The 26709-nt window shown below is 40.2% G+C and overlaps 1 protein-coding gene across 2 annotated transcripts in view; it reads right to left on the bottom strand.

Moving 5' to 3' along the window:
- Nucleotides 1-26709, bottom strand: part of PLCB1 (phospholipase C beta 1) — a 444925-nt gene that overhangs the window by 403604 nt on the left and 14612 nt on the right. For both annotated transcript variants that reach the window (XM_038750967.1, XM_038750968.1), the window contains exon 2: nt 18363-18440. In XM_038750967.1, the coding sequence (XP_038606895.1) occupies nt 18363-18440 (78 nt within the window). The remainder of the gene's footprint in view (nt 1-18362; nt 18441-26709) is intronic.

Genomic DNA, 26709 nt, shown 5'->3' with positions numbered 1-26709 from the left:
GTCAGGGAAGATTTGATCAGGAATGGTCAAATGTCAGTAGGATTGGGAGGCTGGAAAAAGTAATGTGGTTGGGAATGTCATCCCATGAAGGATGGTTGCTATAAATGATGGTTCAGAAACGGGTGAGTCAAGTATATTCACTTGAGCAGAATAAGGGTATAAACTGGGGTGGAGCAGTTGAAGAAGACAGGTAGGTATTAAAGCATCAGTTGATGTCAGAGAAGCAGCATGGCTCAGTGGAAAGAGCACGAGCCTGGGAACCAGAGGTCATGGGTTCGAACCCCGGCTCCGCCAATTGTCAGCTGTGTGACCTTGGGCAAGTCACTTAACTTCTCTGAGCCTCAGCTCCCTCATCTGTAAAATGAGGATTAAGACTGGGAGCCCCACATGGGGCAACCTGATCACCTTGTATCCCCACCCAGTGCTAAGAACAGTGCTTGGCACATAGTAAGCGCTTAACAAATGCCATTGTTATTATTATTATTATTATTATTATGGAAAGCCTTGACACTGATGGCCAGTAACTTAATTATACTTCCCCTGTTTGCTAGCCCCGCTTACCCCAATTCTGCAAGTATGGGCTCAAAGGAATTAGACTGTGTGAATCCAGTCAGTGTATTTCCAGGCGATTCCATCCTCGTGCTCCTTGTATTACATACTTGTAATACTGAGTTGCCAGAATTTACCCAGTTGGCAGTTGATGCCCAGGGGACCAGAAGCTCTGTTCTCCACCCCTTGCCCTTCATTCAGTCCTCCTGTATTCTGAATCCCACAGAGCACTAGCAGGGTAAGAGAAGAAGGATGGAGGTAACAAAGAAATGGAACATAAATTCTGTCCATCAGGCAGATGAGCAGACATCTAGGATCTAGGTTCTAGGATGTGAAGATAAATGTAATGGCATAAAGCTCCAAAAGCAATGGTGCTAACTGTGCAAAGAGCCCCCCTCCCCCCGATTTTTCAGGTGAAAAATAATTTTCTGTCAATAATTTTTGTTAAAAAAAATGACACCTGGCTGGAGCAAAGTCAATATTTACAGATCTCTGATGACTTATTGCTTTCCATTCCACAACATCACCCTGAAAAAAAATTCTTTCTGCCACACAGCCCCTGGCTGAACAAAAGCAAGGCGAGTTTTCATCAAAATACATAATTTTTAAGCAATCAGGTGAATGGCTTTCTTGAACAACTCAGAACAAAACTTCTGTGGGAATGTCAAATAGGGTAGCATTTCTCTTCTCCCTTATCATCTCTGCATATTGTATTTCCAAAACTAAGATTTTACAGTTATTTTTTTCAGAGCTAAAAATTGTGAAAAGGCGATTTAAGACAAATAATTCTTCATACTCCATTATTTCTTTCTGTATTCCATTTCCCCATTTATATTTTGAGTGACATCAGTAATTTATTCCAAAGCTTCACTTTCAATTGCTTCCTCCCTCTTACCTCTATTTTTAAACAAAGATTATTTCACCGCATCTAAAGTACCCAATTATGGTTATTTCAAGCCTTGGGATCTTGTCTTAAAATAAGATAGATGTTCAATGTTTTAGTGAGTCTGTAAATTGACTTTCCATGTGCACCCAAGGCATTTAGTTGGTCTCAGTGATCAAGAATTTATTTATTTGGGCAGGCGGGTCCAGAGAGAGTACTTAGGCGTTACAATAAAAGCACTTTATCCCAAAAAAAGAGAGAGATGAAATATACTTAAAATATCCTTTCAGACATTACAGCTGAAGTCTTCCCATGCTAATACACTAAAATGTTGGCTTCTCTGTGACTAACATCTAACACCTACCTCAGTACCAAAACTACTTTGCTGAGTTTACTATAATTGTTATTATTATTATTGTACTTGTTAAGCACTTACTATGGGTCAAGTGCTACTCTAAGTGCTGGGTTAGATACAAGTTAATCAAGTTGACACAGTCCCCTGTGCCCCACAGTCTGAACTGGAGGGGGTAGGATTTAATCCCCATTTTACAGATGAGGTCACTGAAGCCCAGAGAAATGACGTGACTCCCCAAATTCAAATAGCAGACATGTGGCAGAGCCAGGATTACAACCAAGGATCTCTGACCATCAGGCCCATGCTCCTTCCACTTCGCCACGCTGCTTCTTTACCCTAGGAAGTAATCGGCTTCCTAAGTATCTGTGCACAAATTCCTATACCAATATTGTCTACCCATTTCTTTGGGAAAGGGGGCTGCTGTCAGCTCTTCTACACCTAGCATTGGAAGAGAAATGAGAGACTACTTCTAAAGGCTCCACAAACAGGCCAAATGATGTGTCATAGTCTAACTTTATTTGTATGTACACTGGATAAGGCCTGGATGGAGAAGGTCCAAGAAGACCAGCACTGGTAGTGATTTTCCAGGAATACACTGGCAGGTCACATTGATGGCTGAGGGGAAATGGGCCACCGAAGCACAATTTTGCAGAGGTTGATGAATGACTATGTCAGGATGATGAGAAGAATACAGGAGAAAATAAAAGAAGGCTCTCCTCTGCTCCAGACTCAAAGAAAAGCACAGTCTCTGGCAAGAAACTGAACTTATTTTACAGCAGGTCTCAGTAAATCACTATCAAAAATGCATTAGCCTTTAAAGAATTTTCGCTTGCCTGTTTTCTCAAAAGAGATACCAAGGGGATTTTTAAACCATTTTTCTGGGTACTTACTGGTGTGCAGAGCACTATACTAAGCACTTGAGTGAGTATAACGTAACACAGCTGGAAGACATGTTCCCTGCCCACAAAGAGCCTACTGTCTACATTTTAAAATAAATTTTGAATATATACATAAGTGGTGTGGGGCTGAGAGTGGGGTGAATAAAAGGTATAAATTCAAGTACAAGGGAGATACAGAAGGGAAAAGGAGTAGGGGATATCTTAATCTATTTCATTATTTTGTACTTACCAAATGTGTGCCATACACCAAATCGGCACTCAGTAAATGCTACTAGTATTGCTAGTGGTCCCCTCTCAGGGTCGTACCTGGAGAGTTTCCAGTACTCTTCCAGTCTCGGCTATGGGAGGGAGAGTCAAGCGTGGAAGGCAGCAATAGGAAACCACTTCTGTATTTTTACCAAGAAAACTCTATGCATCCACTACCACAACGACTGCAGATGGAGAGTGGGGCGTTCTGGGAGAGATGTGTTCGTGGAGTCTCTTTGGGTCAGAAATGACTCGACAGCATGACAAGACTACTATTGGGGCAGAATGACAGGTTTGGGGAATAAGGGTGATACGGACTTTTTTTTAATGGCATTTATTAAGTGCTTACTATGTGCAAAGCACTGTTCAAAGCACTGGGGAGGTTACAAGGTGATCAGGTTGTCCCACGTGGGGCTCACAGTCTTAATCCCCATTTTACAGATGAGGGAACTGAAGCCCAGAGAAGTTAAGTGACTTGCCCAAAGTCACACAGCTGACAAGTGGCAGAGCTGGGATTTGAACCCGTGACCTCTGACTCCAAAGCCTGTGCTCTTTCCACTGAGCCACGCTGCTTCTCCAGCTTGCTTGGGAACTCTAGGAAACTACTACCGGTATTACTACTATCACTCATCTCCCTGCCTTGTTAGTGCAGCCCAGCACACTCACTTCGCTCCTCTAATGCCAACTTACTTCATTCGGTTGTATTTATTGAGTGCTTACTGTGTGCAGAGTCTTGTATGAAGCACTTACCTCAATCACTGTACTTCAGTCTTGTCCATCTCGACACCGACTCCTCCCTCACATCCTGCCTCTGTCCTGGAGCTTTCTCCCCTTTCATATCCAACAGACCACCACTCTCACCATCTTCTTATTATTAATAATAAAAAAAAAATAATGGTGGCATTTATTAAGCGCTTACTATGTAAAGCACTGTTCTAAGCACCTGGGAGGTGACAAGGTGATCAGGTTGTTCCCTGAGGGGCTCACAGTCTTCATCCCCATTTTTTTACAGATGAGGGAACTGAGGCACAGAGAACTGAAGTGTCTTGCCCAAAGTCAAACAGCTGACAATTGGCGGAGCTGGGATTTGAACCCATGACCTCTGACTCCAAAGCCCAGGCTCTTTCCACTGAGTCACGCTGCTTCTCTTAAAATCATAGCTCCTCCAAGAAGGCTTCCCTAAGTCAGTGTTCTGTTGATGTCTAGAATTTATTGCTTTGGATGCTTAGCATGTGCTGAAGCTATTGTGTAAAATGATTCTCTGAGTTTCACTCTGCCTGATAACTCTGAAATGGCTAGCAGGAAGCCACAGTTAGACTTAAGGGGCCAAGAAAAGTAGGACTAGGGACACCTACAATTTCCAGACTATATTTCAATGGAACATAAAAATGTAACCAAGTGTCTGTAGTTCACGCTAAGATCTGAAATTTCAAGTATATGAGATATTATTTTTTCCTTTATTTTTGTCAACCAAGTTTGGGCTCAGGACTGCAAACAGAATTATTTTCTATAAACATGTAAGAATCCCTTGCCTACACTTTGAAACTAGATAGCTTTGTCCTGTACTCCTTTTCATTCTAAGTTTAAAGGTTACAATGAGATTCTGAAGGTGAAACCTTGTATAAGTGGAGAGTTGGCAATTAGCTGATGAACGTGGTTTGTGTAATTCAAAAATTTGGAAAATTCAAGTCCCAAAGTGGATTTTGGGTTTTGTTTTTTTTTTTTGGCTCTCAACTGCTTACCTGGAAAGGCCAAATTTACCAGGAAATAATTACGATTCTACTTCATTTGTAACTTGGCTTAACGTATATAATTTTAAAAGTAAAGGAATGTCTTAAAATAGGATGAGTTCAAATTTCCCAGAACAAATCCTACTTGATGAGTTGGTAAATTTCTTGAGTTTTTAATCCAGGAACAATGCATTTTATAATTCTAAGCCAGGAAGGAGCAGTCTTAATTCACTTCCACCTTTAACTAAAGAAACTCCCCTAAAAACATTTTCTACCACAGCAGATTTCTTGAATTTCCACAATCCCATCTTCCTTTCAGGATCTGAAACACATCCATGTTCTCAACTCAAAATGACTTCCTTTAAAAAAAAAACACATTGTTAACCACAGGCTGGTGGTTTTCATTTAAAAATATGTAGCACTATTGGCAAACCAGTATCCTTTAACCTCTCCTAATACTTTCATTTTACCCTGCAATCCTCCTTAATGTTCGTTTTTCAAATATTTGAAAAATGCTGCCTGGAATGTAAAATGGTTGCTGTACTATATGCTGATTTAGAGAGTGTTCCAGTTTAATAATATCTACACAAACTTCTCGTTTAGGCCAAAAACTAGGAATGGGAAACATGTCTATCTCTACCTCAAAAGTGAAATTTCAATAAGTTCGTGTCTACACATGGCATCAGATTAAAACAGGATCTCTTGGGGTTGGAGCCTTAGGCCCAGATTTAAGGTGAAGAACACCCATCCTCCTCCTCAAACATCCCAGAATGCAGCTCTGTCCAATCAATCAATCAATCGTATTTATTGAGCACTTACTATGTGCAGAGCACTGTACTAAGCGCTTGGGAAGTACAAATTGGCAACACATAGAGACAGTCCCTACCCAACAGTGGGCTCACAGTCTAAAAGGGGGAGACAGAGAACAGAACCAAACATACCAACAAAATAAAATAAATAGGATAGAAATGTACAAGTAAAATAAATAAATAAATAAATAAATAAATAGAGTAATAAATATGTACAACCATATATACATATATACAGGTGCTGTGGGGAAGGGAAGGAGGTAAGATGGGGGGATGGAGAGGGGGACGAGGGGGAGAGGAAGGAAGAGGCTCAGTCTGGGAAGGCCTCCTGGAGGAGGTGAGCTCTCAGCAGGGCCTTGAAGGGAGGAAGAGAGCTAGCTTGGCGGAGGGGCAGAGGGAGGGCATTCCAGGCCCGGGGGATGACGTGGGCCGGGGGTCGACGGCGGGACTTAACCTTTACCGCACCTCCGTCAAAAGTCATCCTCAAGCAAGACCATTATGGAGCATGATTTTCCAGCCCCTCTGAATCGCTCTGCCTCACATGGCGGAATTCCCTCCTCTGCAGCATGGCCTGTTTCCAGGGACAACATGCAAGAGACTCATGGGAATCATGGCTCCCATTCAGCATGCAGGAGCTACACAGGAGTCACAGCCCACTAGCTGTGGAAGAGCCACATGAGAACCACTGCCCTGGCCTAACCAGTCCAGGAGACCCCGGGCTCAGCGTCAGTAAATAGGGAAGGGGAAAGATCCCCCAGAATTGCAGAAAGAGAATTGGGGATTGGGGATCACCCCCTTGGCTGTCCTCTCCTCTCTTTTCCCCATTCCAATTGGGGTGGACTTGCCACAAGAAGGTCCTAGTCCCGTTGGCCCATCATTAACATTAGCTAAGAGTACCAGTCATCAGCACTAATTAGTTAAAGCTAAGAGCAGGGGGATTAGCAAATGATAAGGCAGAGGTAGTCTGGCTGGGTACATCCAGTTGGCTTTCCAAGCCTACCGAGTTGGGAATGTGGCACAGTGGATCAGTGAGGCTCCTTGCCAGGTGCAAATCTTGGAACACTGCAGTCCCACAGATGGCCACTGTGCACACTCAGATACACACACACACACACACACACACACACACACACACAATATTAATCAATCAATCGTATTTATTTAGCGCTTACTGTGTGCAGAGAACTGTACTAAGCGCTTGGGAAGTACAAGTTGGCAACATATAGAGACTGTCCCTACCCAACAGTGGGCTCACAGTCTAAAAGACACACACACACACACATACACGCAGAAGACACACTCCTGATGAACAGCTCTCAGGTCTGTGTGGGGCCGGTGGGGGGGGGCAGTGTGGTTTGAGGAGAAGCTCACCATCAGAGCAGGGAGAGTGGAGAAAGGCTCAGACCAGAGTCTGGGAGACCACTCTGATGCCATCACCCACAGTGGGACTTACGGATGTCAGGTATTATGATAAAATACTAGTATTTTGAATGGCACCAATTACACCCCCTCAATAATAATAATAATGATGGTATTTGTTAAGCGTTTACTATGTCCCAAGCACTGTTCTAAGCTCGGGGGGGATACAAGGTGATCAGGTTGTCCCACGTGGGGCTCACAGTCTTAATCCTCATTTTACAGATGAGGGAACTGAGGCACAGAGAAGTTAAGTGGCTTGCCCAAGGTCACACAGCTGACAAGTGACAGAGTTGGGATTAGAACCCACAACCTCTGACTTGCAAGCCCGGGATCTTTCCACTAAGCCATGCTGCTTCTCAACCTTGCCAGTCATGTTTCTACTGGGGCACAGAGCGCAACAAGCGAATCAGTCAATCATATTTATTGAGCGCTTACTGTGTGCAGAACACTGTACCAAGTGCTTGGGAAAGTACAATGTAATAATAAACAGACACATTCCCTGCCCACAGCAAGCTTACGGTCTAGAAGGGGAGATAGACATTTACATAAATAAATTACAGGCATGTGCCTAAGCACTGTGAGGCTGGAAGGGGACACGAATGAAGGGAGCAAGTCAGGGCGATGCAGAAGGGAGTGGGAGAAGAGGAAAGGAGGGCATGTGCCTTCAGTAAGGCTTTGAAGCGGGGGAGTAAGTGGGCAGGGGCACAAATGCTTTTAAGTTCAGCCTGTACCATAGTCAGCTTATAAGTGGAGACAAGTACAAAGATAACAATGCATTATAAACAGCAATAAGTAAGAAAGTCAACAAACCAAGATTACAATGCTCAACGGTTTGTGGAAGAAGTCCTAATTCTTCAATGCTTCAGGCAACCGTGCCAGTTATAAACCGTCAAAACTTCCCTGTAGTTCTTCCACCCCCATAGTGCTGATGAACATATCCATCTGCCATTTATTTTAATGCCCATCACCCACTCTTCTCTGTAAATTCCTTGTGGGCAGGGATGGTGTCTACCAACTGTACTGTACTCTCCCAAGTACTTAATACAGTGCTCTGCAGACGGCAAACTCTGGATAAATACCCCTGACAGATCTATAGGTATTTCCCAGCATTAGGTGTTCTACAGTGATCAAGCAATCCTCTAAACTGTATGCTCCTTGTGGGCAGAGAACTTGTGCACCAACTCGGTTATATTGTACTCTCCCAAGCGCTTAGTACAGTGCTTTGCACACAGTAAGGGCTAACAAATAAGATTGATTTTATGTGGGATGCCTGACTTTCATTTTTGAACATATTACATCTACTCAGTTCTCTTCTAACGTAGGATTTTCATTCTTGCCTAACCTCAGGTTGAGGAAAAGCTCATATTATAGTGCATGAACCCTGACCGATACCTCAGCCTGCAGTTGACCAATTGCTTCTTTGGAAATCATCATCATCATCATCAATCGTATTTATTGAGCGCTTACTATGTGCAGAGCACTGTACTAAGCGCTTGGGAAGTAAAAATTGGCAACATATAGAGACAGTCCCTACCCAACAGTGGGCTCACAGTCTAAAAGGGGGAGACAGAGAACAAAACCAAACATACTAACAAAATAAAATAAATAGAATAGATATGTACAAATAAAATAAATAAATAAATAAAGAGTAAAAAATATGTACAAACATATATACATATATACAGGTGCTGTGGGGAAGGGAAGGAGGTAAGATGTGGGGGATGGAGAGGGGGACGAGGGGGAGAGGAAGGAAGGGGCTCAGTCTGGGAAGGCCTCCTGGAGGAGGTGAGCTCTCAGCAGGGCCTTGAAGGAAAAATGTGGAACACTTCACGAATTACACATCATTCTAGCCACAAAGGCGAGAAGCAGTGTGGCCTACTGGAAAGAGTGTGGGCCCGGGAGTCAGAGGTTGTGGGTTCTAATCCTGCCTCTGCCACATGTCTGCTGTGTGACCTTGGACAAGTCACTTAACTTCTCTGTGCCTCAGAGGGGATTAAGTAAAATGGGGATTAAGACTGTGAGCCCCATGTGGAACAGGGACTGTGTCCAACCTGATTACCTTATATCTACTCCAGTGTTTAGAACAGTTCTTGGCACAAAGCGCTTAACAAATGCCATAATTATTATTATTATTATTATTATATGCATTAATTGGAAGACTCTCTCCTAATTCCCAAATAATAATAATAATAATGATGGCATTTGGTAAGTGCTTACTATGTGCAAAGCACTGTTCTAAGTACTGGGGAAGATACAAGGTGATCAGGTTGCCCCAAGTGGGGCTCACAGTCTTAATCCTCATTTTACAGATGAGGTAACTGAGGCACAGAGAAGTTAAGTGACTTGCCCAAAGTCACACAGCTGACAAGTGGTGGAGCCGAAATTTGAACCCATGATCTCTGACTCCCAAGCCCGTGGTCTTTCCACTGAGCCACGCTGCTTACAGTCCTTGACCCAAAATGTAGAGCGAAAAAATGCATTTCAGAAGAAGTGAGTCTACTTTCTACAATGTGCCTGGGGAGTATGCAGTAAAGAAAGATTTTTCCTTAGGTTTAAGATCAAAGATATTAGGTTGATGCATATGAGATTACAGGATCACAAACTCAATTATTTTTCATTCAGATTTGACCACTCCCTTCACCGCTATGTGGTAGCTCATCTAGATGATTTCATCACTCACACACTACTCTGAAACTGTTGGTTCGGCCTATACTGAATTCTGCTCTGTTTTTAGTGATGGTTTTAAACCTTAAAAATCACTCGTATGCCCCTCAAACAAGGTTAGACTAAGATTATTCCATAATCATTTTGATTAAGACAAATTTCACCGTGCAAACTTAAGGAGAATTTACATAGGTCTAGCAAGAGATAAAGGCAAAATATATCTTAAAAGTGAGGTTTTATCATCTAAGGAAATGTTTGGTATCAAGAAACTGAAAGATAAATCCAATAAAGACAAGAATGCGGCAGTTACATTAGGCTCACATTAGAAAATTTTTGTTATCATATACAGACTCTCCATCTAACTTGTACTGCATATTTTCCATTTCAAATGATTACCCAAACCACAGTAAAAAACAAAAGGTATATGAATAAATCTATACCTTGCAGATAAACCTCTGCAAGCCTCTTATCTCTTCTTTACTAGTAAAATGTCTACTATAAAAAGTGATTACAAATTGTTCTTCCTTCTCTTAAAGTTCGGTATTTTATTTCAGAACAAAGTTAAGTAGAGTAAATACACACTTTTACCTTTTAAGTAACCACAACACTTAAGTCCAAGATGAAAACAATGATATGGATAGTCACTTTTAAATAGCTCAACTACCAATCTAGATTGATTGACCAAAAAGAAAACAAGATTGTTTGTTTCGTTGATTAAGTACATAAACAATGATCTTGGTAATGAACAGCCTAGATGCTTTGCAAGGAAAAGGAACTAGAAGACTAGTAGCCCACTCTCTTCCTTCTCTTAAAGTTCGGTATTTTATTTCAGAACAAATGAAGTTAAGTAGAGTAAATACACACTTTTACCTTTTAAGTAACCACAACACTTAAGTCCAAGATGAAAACAATGATATGGATAGTCACTTTTAAATAGCTCAACTACCAATCTAGATTGATTGACCAAAAAGAAAACAAGATTGTTTGTTTTGTTGATTAAGTACATAAACAATGATCTTGGTAATGAACAGCCTAGATGCTTTGCAAGGAAAAGGAACTAGAAGACTAGTAGCCCACTCTATCTCTGCTATCTTTGATTCCAACAAAAGAACACTCCATTATGTCAATACCAAGTATCTGGGAATTCTTTACACAACAAATTGAAATTAATTTTCCATGCAACAGGAAATGATAGAATTATAAATAATATAAGCGAATGTACTGCTGCCCAGAAATACTCAAAGGAATCAAGTATTGCAGGGTATATTTTTCACTTCTCCCAAAATACCTGAAATATCTAAATACAAAACAACTTCTAAAATGGGAGCATAAATTTCAAATGAAATTAGAGTAGGAGTAGAGAATTTTGAACAGAAGCTAATTTATTTTGAAAAGCTGTCCTAAGGTTCAGGCCCAGGAAACTGTAGGAATATTAGTAAGTCACTATATAGCCTGATAAAAGCTAGCAGTAGTGAAGTGAAAAATCATTTTAATAAATCTGTAAATTAAAGCCCGCAAATATTACAATTAAACTTACTGAAATAAATCAACATGTATCTAAAAAAATTACTCATTTAATCTGAAACTCCATCTCATACCAAGTTTGAACAAAAAACAGGGATGGCTATACTTTAGGTAGAATTCCAAATAACTCAAACACCAATTCAAAACAATCTAGTAGAAAGAACATGGGTTTAGGAGAAGGGCAGCGCTCTAATCCCAGCTCCGTCACTTGTCTGCTGTGTGACCTTGGGCAAATCATTAATTTCTCTGTGCCTTGGTTTCCTGATCTGTAAACTGGAAACTAAATACCTATTTCCCCCTCAGACTGTGAGACCCATGTAGGATAGTAACCATATCTGACCTGATTATCTTGTATCTACCCCAGTGCTGAGCAGATTGCTGGGCACATAATAAGCACTTGAAAACTACCACAATCATAACTCATATTCCATACTGCTTTTTCTATTTCTATCAAGGTATGATTACTGAGCAACCTTCCATGAATATTGAGCAGCTTTACAATGGTGGATCTAAATCTTTTTGGGGATTTGGTTAAAAAAGAAGAAAACTGGCAGGGATAGAAATTGTAGCCCTTCCTAGTCCTCTCCACAATTCTCAAGAGTTTCTCCCCAGCCCTTAGTCAAGACATATGTTAGTTGGTGGAAAACTACCGAAGCATAAATAGGAAATATCTGAGCCATGTCCGTGCTTTGTTAATACAGAAAAAAAATATGTTTGAGTTTATGTCTTCTAAATTTATTGTAGATTTATGTCATAATAATAAAAAATAATAATGATGGGATTTGTCATGTACTTAATATGCTCTTTGTGGGCAGGGAATGTTTCTGTTTACTGTTATATTGTACTCTCCCAAGCGCTTAGTACAGGGCTCTGCACACACTAAGCGCTCAATAAATACAACTGACTGACTGGCTGATATGCACTCAGCAATGTACTGAGCACTAGGGTTTATCTACAAGATAAAAAGGCAGGACACAGTCCGTGGGGCACACAGTCTAAGTAGGAGGGATAATAGATACCTAATCCCCATTTTAGAGAAGAGGAAACTGAGGCATAGATAAGTTAAATCACTTTCCCATGGTCGCCCAGCAATGAACTGGCAGAGACTGAATTTGAACTCAGGTCCATGCTCGTTCCACCTGGACAAGCTGCTTCAGGAAGATATTTGAGGGAAAAAGCAATGCTCATCTCCTCTTAAAATAACTGTGATTCAGGCTCTCCAGCAATTGACTAAGCACCTCCCTGTGCCCTGAACCAAAAAAAAAAAATCACAGGTGATGTTGAATTACATATGAGCTTTACTGAAGAAGGGATTAGAGAGGACTTCCCATTATTCACCAAATTTTCTGAAATTATGCTATATCATAGCTCATTCTAACACTATTTTTTTCTACTAAACAACTTGAAGTTAATTATAGCATTTCACTGATTGTCAACATTTAAAATATTTTGGATTTCAGAAACTCACATACTCTTTACAGGCAGGCATCATACTGCAAGTTAAACTTCCCCTAACCTGCATGTAAAATCTTTAAGAAAAAATATTACTCTAAAGCCACTGACTGCAGGCCAGGGTTATCTTACATTATGCCTTTGGTTGTTGACTATCACCAACTTATAAAGCCATTCAGTATCTTTAGGGATCAGAGGTAATACAATAGGTAGAGAAGAAGCCAGGTAATAATTCACTTTGTTGAGGATGTTTGTTCTAATCTCATGCCTATTATGACAACTTCTTTTATGTGTCAATTCACTAGGGAGCTTGAGTTAGGGAGAATCGGGAAATTTCAGCTACGTTTTCTAGACTGTGCATTGAAACAGCTCTAGAGAAGAAGAAAATATGATACTTATTGTGATCTTATTTTATTTTTGCTCCATTCATGGCCCTGAGGCAAAGACAGTGAGTTGCAGGAAAAAATATCAACACAAAAAAAACCTATTTTGTTTCATAGTCTATTTTAATAGATGGTTTTCATCACTTTAAGTTCAACCTTTTTTCTTCTTTCATCTCCCCCCAAAATCGTGAATGCAGAAAGACCCTTGCTGTGGATCTGCTCTGCTTGATGTGGTTGGCAAATGTGCTTAAGGTTGGCAAACGATTCCTGAGTTGTTGTCTGCTGCCCTTATGGCATATCTCCAAAAAAACCACAATAGATTTAATGTTTGAGAGACAATGTACATAACTTCTTCAATATTCCCATGCAAAGCAGTACAGTACCTTAATCTGTTCTTCTCTACACAAGGATACCACTTTTATTTAGGCTTCACCCAAAAGTAAAATACCAAATCAAAATCATACCCAGAAGCATAAATTTTGATAAGTACCTTGGCTATCGGATTCATATCAACATAGCCAGAAGAGTAGGAGGGAAAAGTGCCATTAAACTAGACAGACAAATTGGCATCAGGTACGGACGACCGGACTTTTCCTATGACTGCTATTGTATATCTTTTCCTTAAGACAATGGAGAAGAAGCAAGGCCTAGTGGACAGAGTACAGGCTTGGGAGTCAGAAGGTCTTGAGTTCTGATCCTGGCTCTGCCACTTGTCTGCTATGTGACCTTGGGCAATTCACTTCATTTCTCTGGGCCTCAGTTATCTCATCTGTAAAATGGACAGAGACTGTGAGACCCATGTGGGACAGGAACTATGTCCTTTCTGATTACCTTGTATCTATCCAAGCACTTAGAACAGGGCCTGGACATAGTAAGCACTTTGCAAATACCATAAAGGAAAAAAAAAAGATAACCATTCTCTCAGTATTTCACTGATGGACATTGAGTGGCGCAAACACTATGAAAAGCAGCGTGAAAAGAAGAGTCAGAGGTCATGGGTTCAAATCCCAGCTCCACCAATTGTCAGCTGTGTGACTTCGGGAAAGTCACTTAACTTCTCTGGGCCTCAGTTACCTCATCTGTAAAATGGGGATTAAGATTGTGAGCCCCCCATGGGACAACCTGATCACCTTGTATCCTTCCCAGTGTTTAGAACAGTGCTTTGCACATAGTAAGCACTTAACAAATGCCATCATCATTATTATTATTATACCACAGTACTAAATAAGGTATGCATCACCTTGAATCCTCCTTCTTGATAATAATGAGTATTCATTAAGGGCTAATTAAGTGTCAAGTACTTTGCTAAGTGCTCAAATAGATCAGATTGGACTCAATCCCAGTCCCAGACAGGGTTTACAGTCTAAAATGGAGAGAAAGAAGGTACCCATTTTACAGATGAGGCCCCAGAAAGGTTAAGTGGCTTGCTCAAGGTCTTACTACAGGCAAGTGACAGTCAGGCAAGAATCAAGGTCTCCTGCCCTTGATATCTTTGCATCAGGCCATGCTCAAAAAGGATTACTACCTTTACCAGAGAAGTGAAGAGGATATCAGCTGCCTCATTTTCTAACAAATGACCAGAACTCACAAAACCAAATTTAATGCTGACTTCTGTTAGAGAGGCACTGTTGAATGTTTTCCACATGGCATAGTGGGACAGCATCAATGCAAAATATCCTATCTAATCCCCACTCTCTCTTCATCATCTCCCTGAAAGAAGATATATCCTAAACTATTTTACCTTCTGTTACCTTGCCTGGAGGCAAGGAACTCAATTAAATGAGGTTCTTTCCAGCTGTATGAAACTACATTTTGTGGTAGTCTCTGTAGACTGCACTAATCACATAAAATCCCTTGGCTAGTAACTGCAAAAAAGTATAGAGGGCCATATCATGAGGGCTTAGTCATATCCCACATTAGTGAAGAAAAAGCCTTCTTTGGGAAAGGGATTTTGTCAGAAGACGACCCAGGGCCACTTCGTCAAGTCACCAAGAAACAGGATGTGCTGTTTCCAGTGTTGTGAGAATATGCCACAGGTGTGAGAAAGATGGCACCTGAAGGAAAAAAGGCAGGAATCAATGAAAAAAATGATGGCAACAGGGGTCAAAATGATGAGAGAGACAAAACACACATAAGGGATCTCATCTGTTCCCTGACATATGTCATAATGTCTCTACTCTGATAGCTAAAACACAATGCTGTAAAGCTAGAAATTACCATTTTTCTACCCATGATAGGCATTACACAATTAATGCTTGAAAGGCACTCTGAAGATAAAAGGCATGTGAGCAATATGTTTGACATCATTGTTACTGTGGCACCATGCGCTTTCAAAAGCTCTTGTCCATTATAACAGTACCTGACGTTTCCTACCTCTACCATTTTTCTCTTGGCATGTGCTTAGCTTATGTTGTAATATATCACTCACAGAAGCCTCTCTTTGAGAATTAAGTGCTTTATTCTTTCATGTTCCTGGACAGGGCATGGAGCCAAAGACAAAAGACTAACTTGGGAACTGAGATGTCTTCTCACTTTTCTTATACCCTTGGTTTTTTTTTGGATACCCAGTGACTGGGGAAAAAAAGTTAAAATAGGTGATGAATCCTTTAAATTGTGGGAAGGGAATGTGTCTGTTTATTGTTATATTGTACTCTCCCAACTGCTTAGTACAGTGCTCTGCACACAGTAAACGCTCCATAAATACTACTGACTTGTACATAATGGTAATGCCCATGTACAGCTGGACTGCAAGAGAGTAATAAAACATGAACAAACAATTGCCTAATTTCTTTCATTTTAATATTCAAATCATTACGAGATTATTTTGGAAAGGATGAAGTAATCTTTTCCTACCTTAATTACCCTTCCCAAAAATAAATTAGGATAGATATGCATCTTAATTTGGTGTTCCCACAACAAGGGCATTAAGTCAGAAAATCTTTTTTTCCAACTATCTTAACTTCCATAAGCCAAAAGCAAAGAAAATTTAGTCATATGAAGGTTTACTGAGTTACCATGAATTATTAATAAGGAAAAATCCCTTTTGATGCTTTTATAAAAGCTTGATTTACAAGCTGAAACATCAAACTGACACTTAAGTGTCCTGTACAAATCCCTAACCTTTAACAACGCTCTGGGCATTATAAATACATTTTTCATGAACTTAGCAATAACAATTCTATAAATAGACTTTTTAAAAATAAAAACAGCTTCGGGCCATTGTTTTACACATAACGGGAGGAAGCTGTAGGAAATGTCAGAAAGCCAAAACTGGAAAAAAAAAGAGAAATGCACTCAAATCTTAAATGTGTAGCCATTGCTGCATTTTAGCTTCATTTTTCATTTTTCATTTTTTGTGTTTCATTTTTTGTGTTGTACTCTTCAAAAAAAATAATATTGGAAAAAAAGCCTACACTCCAACTGTTGAACAATTGTTAGATCTGGCTACCCTGTCACCTACAGATCTTGGAGAGTCATCAGTCCTGAAGCAAGGTCTGCATGAGGGAAAGCCAGCATCCAGCTGAAAAATTTCTGCAACAGCAACCACATGACTCTTAATGGAATCCACAAGAACTGCCCCATTAGTCAGCTAATGAGAGAGGAGAGCACTTTCTGTCACAAAGCAAGCCCAGAATATCTGAAAACTACTGGACTAAGGTGCAGACAACTGTTTTTTCAAAGCGATTTTTATTTTTCCCTCTATGGATAATTGTAGACTTCTGCTCCAGGAGGACAGTGTCCCTGTCTGCTCCTCTAAACCTACCTCAGTCTAATAGGTGCCTGGAAAATCAAGAAATAATATTGACTGAGTGACTGATAATGTCCTGATGGGTGAAACCTCTATGGTGGAAGGTGGGTAAGCACAGGGCTGAAGCTGAAAAAGTGTGAAATGCTTTCTCTGAAAAGCAGCTAGGTTGACATTAAGGTTCTTAGAGTCGCCTCTCACTAGTGGTGGGCAGCTTTAAAAATATTTTCCCGGTAACAACAGGCTGTTTGTCCACAATGATATGATCAAAGAATAAGTTTTTCCTCTAGAAGAGTCTTTTCTATAGTTGCATATGGTTCACTTATAGTGAGTGCTCAATGAGACAATCATCACAATGACTACCAATCAATTAATCAGTTATATTTATTTCCTATCCAAGTCCCAATGGGTCCAAATTAAACTGAACCTTCTCATGAGGGACTTTATCAGATTCATTTATTCATTCATTCAATCGTATTTATTGAGCACTACGGTATGCACAGCACTGTATTAAGTGTTTGGAAAGTACAATTTGGCAACAAATAGAGACAATCCCTACCCAATGGGCTTACAGCCTAGAAGGGAAAGACAATAAAACAAAGCAAAGCAAGTGGACAGGCATCAATAGCATCAGTGAAAATAAATAGAATTATAGATATATGCACATCATTAATAAAATAAATGGAATAATTACTATGTACATACATACACAAATGCTGTGGAGCAGGAAGGAGGGGCAGATAGGAGGGAGGGAGTAGGGGTGATAGGGAGGGAAGGAGGAGCAGAGGAAAAGGGGGGCTCAGTCTGAGAAGGCTTCCTGGAGGAGATGAGCTTTCAGTAGGGCTTTGGAGGGGGGAAGTGTGCTAGTTTGGCAATTGTAGGAGGAAGAACATTCCATGCCAGTCATGGGCCAGGGGTCGATGGCGGGATAGGTGAGAACGAGGCACAGTGAGGAGGTTAGCGGCAGAGGAGGGGAGGGTGCGGGCTGGGCTGTAGAAGGAGTGAAGGGAGGTGATAGGAGGGGGTGAGGTGATCATTGTCCCTGGCTGTTTTCAGCTCTTGGAGAATGAAAGTCATCATTGTGGAGAAGCTGCGTTTCTGCTTAGCTATGGTTTTTGGTTTTGTGGCTGCAAGATATTCATTCCTTAGTAAATGCATAAACATTGTGAATGCAATCTCTGTATCATAGCTTTTACTAATTTGGAAAACTACAAGGAGCCCCTCCTTTCTTACTTTCCATGCAAAGAAACTAAGACAAGAAAAATGCAGCAACTAGAAAAATCTGAACAAAGTCAGTGTAGAAATAGGACTACAACTCAAAACACATGAGAGTGGCTCAGTCACTGAAGCAATGCTGGCTCCTCAAGAAATACTGCTGAACTTTTAAGTAATAAATAATTACCATGAATATTCAAGGGTCACAAACCAGGGTGGGGGGGTTGGGGGAGCAGACAAGTGTGAGTGTGTGTTGCTTACTTGTTTTGAAGTAGATTGAAGTTGATCATTTGGGAATCAGGTGATACCGATAGTCATTCTAGTATTTGGACGGTTTGATAGATTTCCAGCCACGAAATTGACCTCAGTATGCAGGAATTTATTTGGGAGAGACTAACGATTTCTCAACAAAGATTAGTAAAATCTTAAAAATGCCACACCCAGTTGGAAAACTTCAAATATTTAGGAAAGAATTACCTCATTTCTTACCTTATTTTGATCCGTCCAGTAAAAGAAAAATCCCTGGGGGTCAGTCTTCAGAATAATTGGGGTCACCACAGTGGAATCCTGGAAATGGAAAAGGAAACCCACAATTTTTAGCACATAAAACATGTAATTTAAGTGTTCTACCTTGGAGACTTGGTATTGGACGGAATCTCTTTAAATAACAGCTGACAAAATGTAACTTTAGGGTTCCACTTATTCAAAATTGTTACTATAATACACTAATATGTATTCCTATACTAAAGAACAAAAGCTTATGACAAAACAACTCACTCTTCCTTACTATAAATGGGTCTATACTAATATGCTGGCCTTTAAGTTTGCATATGAGAGTAGCAATATGTACAATTATGATGTAAAGTTATTTTTCCTCCAAATCTGTTTACAATAAACTACTTTCTTTTGCATTTGCTATTCACAACCCTTCTATGATTTTAAATATTGAGAATATATTTATGTCACCTTGTCAATTTGAAGCCATATAGATGTATCATAGCATTGTTATGGCTATTTTTCCTTTAAAATGGATGCTTCTTTCTACTAACCAGTCTCAGATCTAGTAAAGCTTTAGAGTGCTGCAGTTTCCAAGGCAACAGTAAATAAGGTCATTTTCTACATATCTTTAAAAAACAGACCTAACTGATTCCAATTTAAGTGGCACATAATATAAATTGAGATAACATAAATTAACAAATCAAATAAGTCCCCTTTAATGTCAAAGAAAGTTTGAAGGCAAGACGGGCATGCATTATAATAGAAACAAGACCTAAAATACAACTGGGACAATTTTAGAAGAGCATGTCATCAACACAAGAGAAAATATTTTTTATCAGATCTGAATTCTGCTTCAAAATACTAACATACCTATTACTATAGATGCACGAAAAAGAAATGAATGACCTATTCATTTTCATCTTTTCATGCAAGAAGATTCCAACATTAACTTCTGCTTTCAGGCATTTATTAAAATGATGTAATAACAGGGAACAACTTAAAAAAATAGAAACAATTTTGGAATTTATGCCTTTATTAGGTGGGTTCAGGAGGTACAGATGATTTATGTAGTGCCACACTTTCTAGGAATATCCCGTATGAATGGAATTTAATCATTGATTTCAAAATGTGGAACTGTACTGGCTTTTCCTGTTGAGGATGGAGTCTCGCACCAAGAATGATGTATGAGCTTCAGTCTACATATTTCAGGCTCAAGAACAGGCATGACAGAAGTGATTCTAAAACTAGTGGCTTATTCAGTGCCACTTGCACTCCCTAGCCCCTGCCAGTGATGTTCCTATAGAAAGCCACGGATCATATATAGGCAAGGATGGTTTGGGTTGCTCTGTTGATGTTGGGCTATAATTTTTTTAATAAGCATTTCAGTCTGGTTAAAAATTAGTACACTGAAACACAACACTTTTAAAATAGCATTTGTTCTAACCTTTAAGCAACACATAATCGTGCTGTCTTCAAACTTACACTCACCTCTACCTTCAGTCCATCCTATTCTACTTAGTTCCTCATCTACAATGCCTACCTCACTAAATTCTCCTTTTCTTTTTTTAAGGAAGCTAGGTTAAGCTCTTTTTCATTTCTTCATCACCCTACCCTGCCCTACTGCTTTTTAGGTTATCCATTCAACTCCATCCTTCTTCTTCTATCTGTCTCTTCAGGATTAAAAAATTAAAAACAAAAAATCAGAACTGGGTACATTTAGTTATCAGAGTAGGTTGGTGGGATACAAATTTATTGCTCCTCCCTTTGTAGATTTTTACATACACTTCCAAAATTTACCATACCCTGCACTTCATATGCTGTGCAGACATGATAGTGAGTTTTATGGAAAACTGAGAAAATAGATTTGTTTCGGGTTTATATTTTCACTAAAATAATTATGACAATTACTGAGCACTTACTACATGCTAAATGCTGGGGGAAAAAAAGGTTATGAGAGCAAACTGTCTCTACTGTTCACAAGGCTCACAGTCTATCTTATCCCACTTTAAAAGAGGAAATTGAGGCCCAGTGAGGTTAAATAACTTGACCAAGATCATACAGCAGACCACTAGGATAACTTTGAGACCTCAAGTATGAGGACAGGAAACACACACACACACACACACACACACACACACACACTCAAGCTTCTGAGATTGCAAAACATTACCAAGACTATTGTTTCAGAAGAAAAAAATCAATCAATGGTATTTACTGAGCACTTACTGTGTGCAGAGCACTGTACTGAGCACTTGGGAGAGTACAATACAAATGCTTGCAGAAAGACTTGAGCCCAGCTGATGAGTAAATTTATAGTTTCATTTTAGAGTTGATAAAAAAATAAACACTTATCTACTAGTCCCTAGAAAATTTAAGAAAGGGAATAGGTCACCAGGAGAGTCACGCTTTGGTGCCCCTTCCTGAAGTGTAAACTTACCTCTGCTTTCGCATCACTGTAGGCAACACCACTATACTCCCTGTCTCAGTAGCCCTTAACCTTGGCATTCTCCTCAACTCATCTTTCTCATTCGAACCCTTATTCAATCTGTCACCAAATTCTGTCAGTTATACTTTCACATCCTTAAAACCCACCCTTTCCTCTCCATCCAATCTGCTACTGCGCTGATCCAAGCACCTATCCCATCTCGCCTTGACTACTCCATCTGCCTTCGTGCTGACTTCCCTGCCTCCTGTCTCTCCCCACTCCAGTTCAGATTTCACTCTGCTGCCTGAATCATTATTATGGACAAAAACAACCACCCCCCAAATAAACAAAACAAATAAAAAATTCAGTCCATGTTTTCCCACTCTTCAAGAATTTCCAGGAGTTGCTCATCTAGATCAGTAACAAACAGAAACTCCTTACCATCGGTTTTAAACCACTCAATCAGTTCACCCCCTTCTACGTCACCTGGCTGATTTTCTACTATAACCCGGTCTGCATACTTCACTCCTCTAATGCCAATTTACTCACTGTACCTCAATCTAATCTATCTTGTCGTTGACATCTTGCTTACAACATCCTTCTGATATGAACTTTCTCCCCCTCCATACACAACAGACCACCACTCTCCCCATCTTCAAAACCTTATTAAAATCACATCTCCTCCAAGAGACCTTCCCTAACTAAGCCCTATTTCCCCTGCTCCCTCCTGTGTTGCTTATGCATTTGGATCTGTACCCATTAAGCACTCGATATTAACCACACCCTCATTACCACAGCATTTATGTACATATGAATAATTTATTTTAATGCCTGTCTCCCCCTTTAGACTGTAAGTACCTGAAGGGCAGGAAACATGTCAACCAACTCTGTCACATCACACTCTCCCAAGCTCTTAGTACAGTGCCCTCTGGACTTTGTGTACACAGTTAGTGCTCGATACATATGATTGATTGATAATAAACTGTAAGCTCATTATGTTGCTTAGCACATAGTAAGCGCTTAATAAATGCCATTATTATTATTATTATTATGTTCACAAACCATGTCTACCAACTACATTCCCAAGGGCTTAGTACAGTGTCCTCTAGACTGTAAATTCCTTGTGGTCAGGGACCTGTCTACCAACTCTGCTGTTCTGTGCTCTTTCAAGTATTTACTACACTGAACAGCACACACAGTAAGTGCTCAATAAATAGCAATGCCATGCCCACAGTAAATGTTCGAGAAATATCATCAAATGATGGATTAGACATCAGTGTCCACATATGGTTCAGCAACATAAATAACCATTCAAAAATGCAACACACTGCCATTTTTGAACATATCTCCCAATGATCTTTTGTTTAGTTATCATTTGAGTTAAAATGATAGGGGAATGTTCTAAAAGCTATTACAACTAGGGACAATAATGAAAGCATTATTTGAAGTTATCAAAAGGACACTGGCTAACATTTTGGGGAACTTGTGGAGAACTGGGAAATGACTGATCAGAAGATTGCCTTGGAAAGAACAAGGGCCTGGGAGACAAAGGACCTGAGTTCTAATTCCAGCTCCACCAGTTATCTGCAGGGTGACCTTGGGAAAGTCACTTCCTTCTCTGTGCCTCAGTTATCTCATCTGTAAAATGGGGATTCAAGCTGTGAGCCTCATGTGGGACACAGACTTTAACCAACCTGACTGTCTTGTATCTTACCCCACTCTTAGTATGATGCCTGGCACATAACTGCTTAACAAATACCATAAAAAATAGTTTGTATGTATTCTAGCACTTAGTACAGTGTTTGGCACATATCGTGCGCTTACCAAATACCATAAAAAATTAAGAGTGCCTATATTCGAAAAAGAAAAGAGAATCAACCCTAAAAGGAATAGACTTGTGTATCAGAAAACACAGTGGAAAACTGGATGACAAAATACATTTTTCAACGCCCTGAAGACAACAGGGATTTGGCTAGCCGCCCACCCAGTTGTTAAATAACAAGATTCATACTTGATTTCTTGGGGAGGCATATATAGAGAGGGGGATGAAGAGGGAGAGCACTATCAATCAATGAAACATTTACTGAATGCTTATTATGTGCAGAGTACTGTACTTGGGAGAGTACAATATACCAATATAACAGACACATTCCTGCCCAAATGAGCTTAAAGTCTAGAGGGGGAGACAGTATATATACATATACATATATACACATATACACATTAATTAAAGATATATACATAACTGCTGTGGGACTCAGAGGGGATGAATAGAGGGAGCAAGTCAGGGTGACACAGGAGGGAGTGGAAGAAAGGGAAAAGAGGGTTTAGTGAAGGAAGGCCTCTTGGAAGGGATGTGCCTTCAATAAGTTTGGAAGTTGGAGAGAGTCACTGTCTGTTGGATATGAAGAGGGAGGGCGTTCTAGGCCAGTGGGTCATGGGCAAGAGGTTAGTAGCGAGATAGACAAGATCGAGGTACACTAAGAATGGGAAAGAGGAGAGACAAAAGGAAAAGAAAGAATACGGAAGAAAGAAAAATAAGAGGAGAGTGGTGAGGAAGAACAGGTGGAAAAGAGAAAGAAGAAGAAATGAGGAGGGAAAAGGGAAGAAAGGGAAAATAATACCAGTGGAGGATGGTGACAAAGAGAGGGAAGGAGAGAGTGAAATGGAGAAAAAGAAGAGGGGACTGTGAGCCCAATGTGAAGCAAGGACTGAGTCTAATCTGATTACTCTGTATCTACCCTGCTGCTGAGCATGATGCTTGGCACAGAAAAAGAGCTTAATAAACCATGCCAAGAAGGATAGCTGAAGGGTAAGAGGAGGAGAGGAGAAGGAAAAGGTGCAGGAAAGGCAGTCCAAAACTAGAGGCTTCACCACTGCTCCAGGCAAGCGAAGTTTACCACTCCTCTCTGAGTGGTGCAGATCATGATACTGTGTTCTGGAAGAGTCTATTACCCCTATTACTAATTCTTTGGCCAGTTGGCTATTTTCACCATTTGTGAGTCACCCCTTTTCCCAGCTGCCTGCAATCTGTTAACTGGTCAGCCACTGGGTACGTAACTCATCTGTTAACTACATATTTAATTGGCACATTCTTTTAACTGCATCCAACTGATACAGCATATATAAAATCAAAAAAACAAAAATTACGAGTTCCACTAGCTTAAATCACAAAGCTATTCCCCATTGCACCCTCTGGGATTATTTTTAGCACCGTTTCTATGGAAAGAAAGCTCATAAAATCATTACGTTCAGTCGTCTTGAATAACTTTGTATTCTGCAAGCACATTTCAATAAAATCTGATAAAAGGTCAGTTCATCCAAGTTAGACGTGACTCCTCAAAATTTCATGGTACTATGGCCCTGGGGACTTGTTTTTATATTAGAAAACTGAAGAATAATATTGGCAAAAATTCCAGATAATTCATATTAGGAAGCACCAGATCCTTTCAAATCCTTGCAAAAATATATTTAACTGTGCCATTGTATCAGATCATCAGACCAATGTCCCTCAGGGACAAATTAAGAGAAAATTAGGATTCACTAGTGTGGGTACATGACATAAGAACTGCCACTTCTTGGTTTTTCTTGTAAAATGAGAAATTGCATGTGATGCAGAGTGAATAATTTCTCGAGTGGAATTTACTGCATTTCAACTCCTCGCAGCTCTGCCAATGTCATCTTTCGTGACCTTGGGCAACTCACTTAACCTCTCTGTGCCTCAGCTTTCACAGAGATGATTATGCCAGCCTTAATTTTCCTCCCAGAGATATTTGGAATTGGACTTTAAAACATTTGATATATAAAATGGTCTTTCATTTTGGAAGGTATGCTCTTGAAAGTGAAAACCATCCAAGGTGTAGCTGATATGACCACTGCAAACAGTGAAATACTCTGCTGCGTTCTGTGCATATAAAGATTGTTCTTTTCTGAGCTTGGCTCATACAGAGCCTGCCTCTGTTTTCCAGCCAACTCTGTCGCATTACAGTCTTGATGAAGGCTTCTCCCGGTTTAGGCAACCCTTTTCCTAATTAATCAATCAACTGTATTTGAGTGCTTACTGTGTGCAGAGCCCACAAGGCTGGTCTGTATGCTGTGGTAGTCTCTCAGGACTGTTACTACATTAAACTGTTTGAAACTGCTTTTCCAGGTTTTTTTAATTGTATAATCTTGCGTGCCCTGCTTGCAGATCTCCCCTTAGGAGTTTCAGATGATTGTTGCTTGTGGTTCCTGCTATCATTTTTCTCCCCGGTAATTTTCAGCTCGTCCAAAGTTTTCTTTTTTTTATGGTATTTGTTAAGTGCTTACTATGTACCTGCTACTGTTCTAAGCACTGGGGTAGGTAGATACAAGCTAATCACGTTGGACACAGTCCATGCCCCACATTGAACTCACAGTCTTAATCCCCATTACACAGATGAGTTAACTGAGGTTTAGAGAAGTGCCCAAGAAAAGTGACGTGCCCAAGGTCACACAGCAGACAAGTGGTGGAGCCAGAATTAGAAACAAGGGCCCTTTCCAAGGCAGGTATTGAATATCATTCTTCCGGAGAGGTCTCTCGTCTTCATAGTTACAACGCTCACAGGTAGGAAACGGAATGTGCTTTGTTTCTAACCTCCCAAATCTGTCCTGAGGAAAAAGTCGCCAACTGTTGACCCTGCAACTACCTCCTAAGCAACAGCAATGGCATTTCACTACCAGGATTAACGCCTATGTCCTTCCAAAGAAAAATAAAAATGCAGAGGAAGAAAGCATTCTATAAGGCTCTGCATAGGCTCATTTTAGCAATTCTAGAATCTGACAAGCTGATAATCTTAAGAGATTTCAATGCATGGGTGAGTAGTGATGCTGAAATATGGGAAAAAATAATCAGGGCTCATGGGACTGGAAAGATGAAAAAAAATGGTTTACTTTTGCTTAAGGAATGTGCCAAATGTCAGCTCACAATCATTAATACAATCTTCCATCTCCAAGTCTGCGAAAGGCTTTTTCCCCCAAAAAACAAGTTACTGCCTTCCCTATCATTGTGGCACATAAAAAAAGAAGCAGATAAAAAAAGAAGCAGTACAGCCTAGTAGATAGAGCACGGGCCTGGGTGTCAGAAGGACCTGGGTTCTAATCCTAGGTCCACCACATGTCTGCTGTGTGACCTTGGACAAGTCGCTTAACTTTTCTGTGCCTCAGTTACTTCATGTGAAAAATGGGAACTGCCACCCCTATCACTGCGACACAGAAGAAAAGAATCAGCAGGCCTGGGATGCAGAAGGTCATGGGTTCTAATCCAGGCTCTGACACTTGTCTGCTGTGTAGCCTTGGACAAGTCACTTGACTTCTCTGTGCCTCATTTGTCTCATCTGTAAAATGGGGATTGAGACAGTGAGCTCCATTTGGGACAAGGGACTGTGTCCAACCCGATTTGCTTATATCCATCCCAGCGTTTAGTACAGTGCCTGGCACACAGTAAGTGCTTAACAAATACTATAATAATAATAATTATTATTATTATTATCATTATTAAAAGTGTGAGCCCAATGTGGCACAGGGACTGTGTCCAACCTGGCTAACTTCCCAGTGCTTAGAATAGTGCTTGGCATGTAGTAAGCACTTAACAAGTACCATAATTATTATTATTATCTATAAAATGGGAATTAAGACTGTGAGCTCCTTGTGAGATAGCCTGATTAGCTTGTATCTACCCAGGGCCTGGCACGCAATAAGAGCTTAACAAATACCATATTTTTTTTTAAAGAAAAAGAAGAGTGCAGTTAAAACCAGCTTCATCTTGAAAAGGGAATCTTTACAAATGGCAAGAACACTGTACTGATCCTCTGAACATGCCTTCTACCACTGATGGGGACTTCAGAAAAACAAAAAACCTGCCAAAATAGGAAGACCTAGCTAAAGCTCTATTCT

This window comes from Tachyglossus aculeatus, chromosome 9 (genome assembly GCF_015852505.1).
Source record: "Tachyglossus aculeatus isolate mTacAcu1 chromosome 9, mTacAcu1.pri, whole genome shotgun sequence".
NCBI classification, from domain to species: domain Eukaryota; kingdom Metazoa; phylum Chordata; class Mammalia; order Monotremata; family Tachyglossidae; genus Tachyglossus; species Tachyglossus aculeatus.
This window is presented reverse-complemented; position numbering and strand designations above follow the sequence as displayed.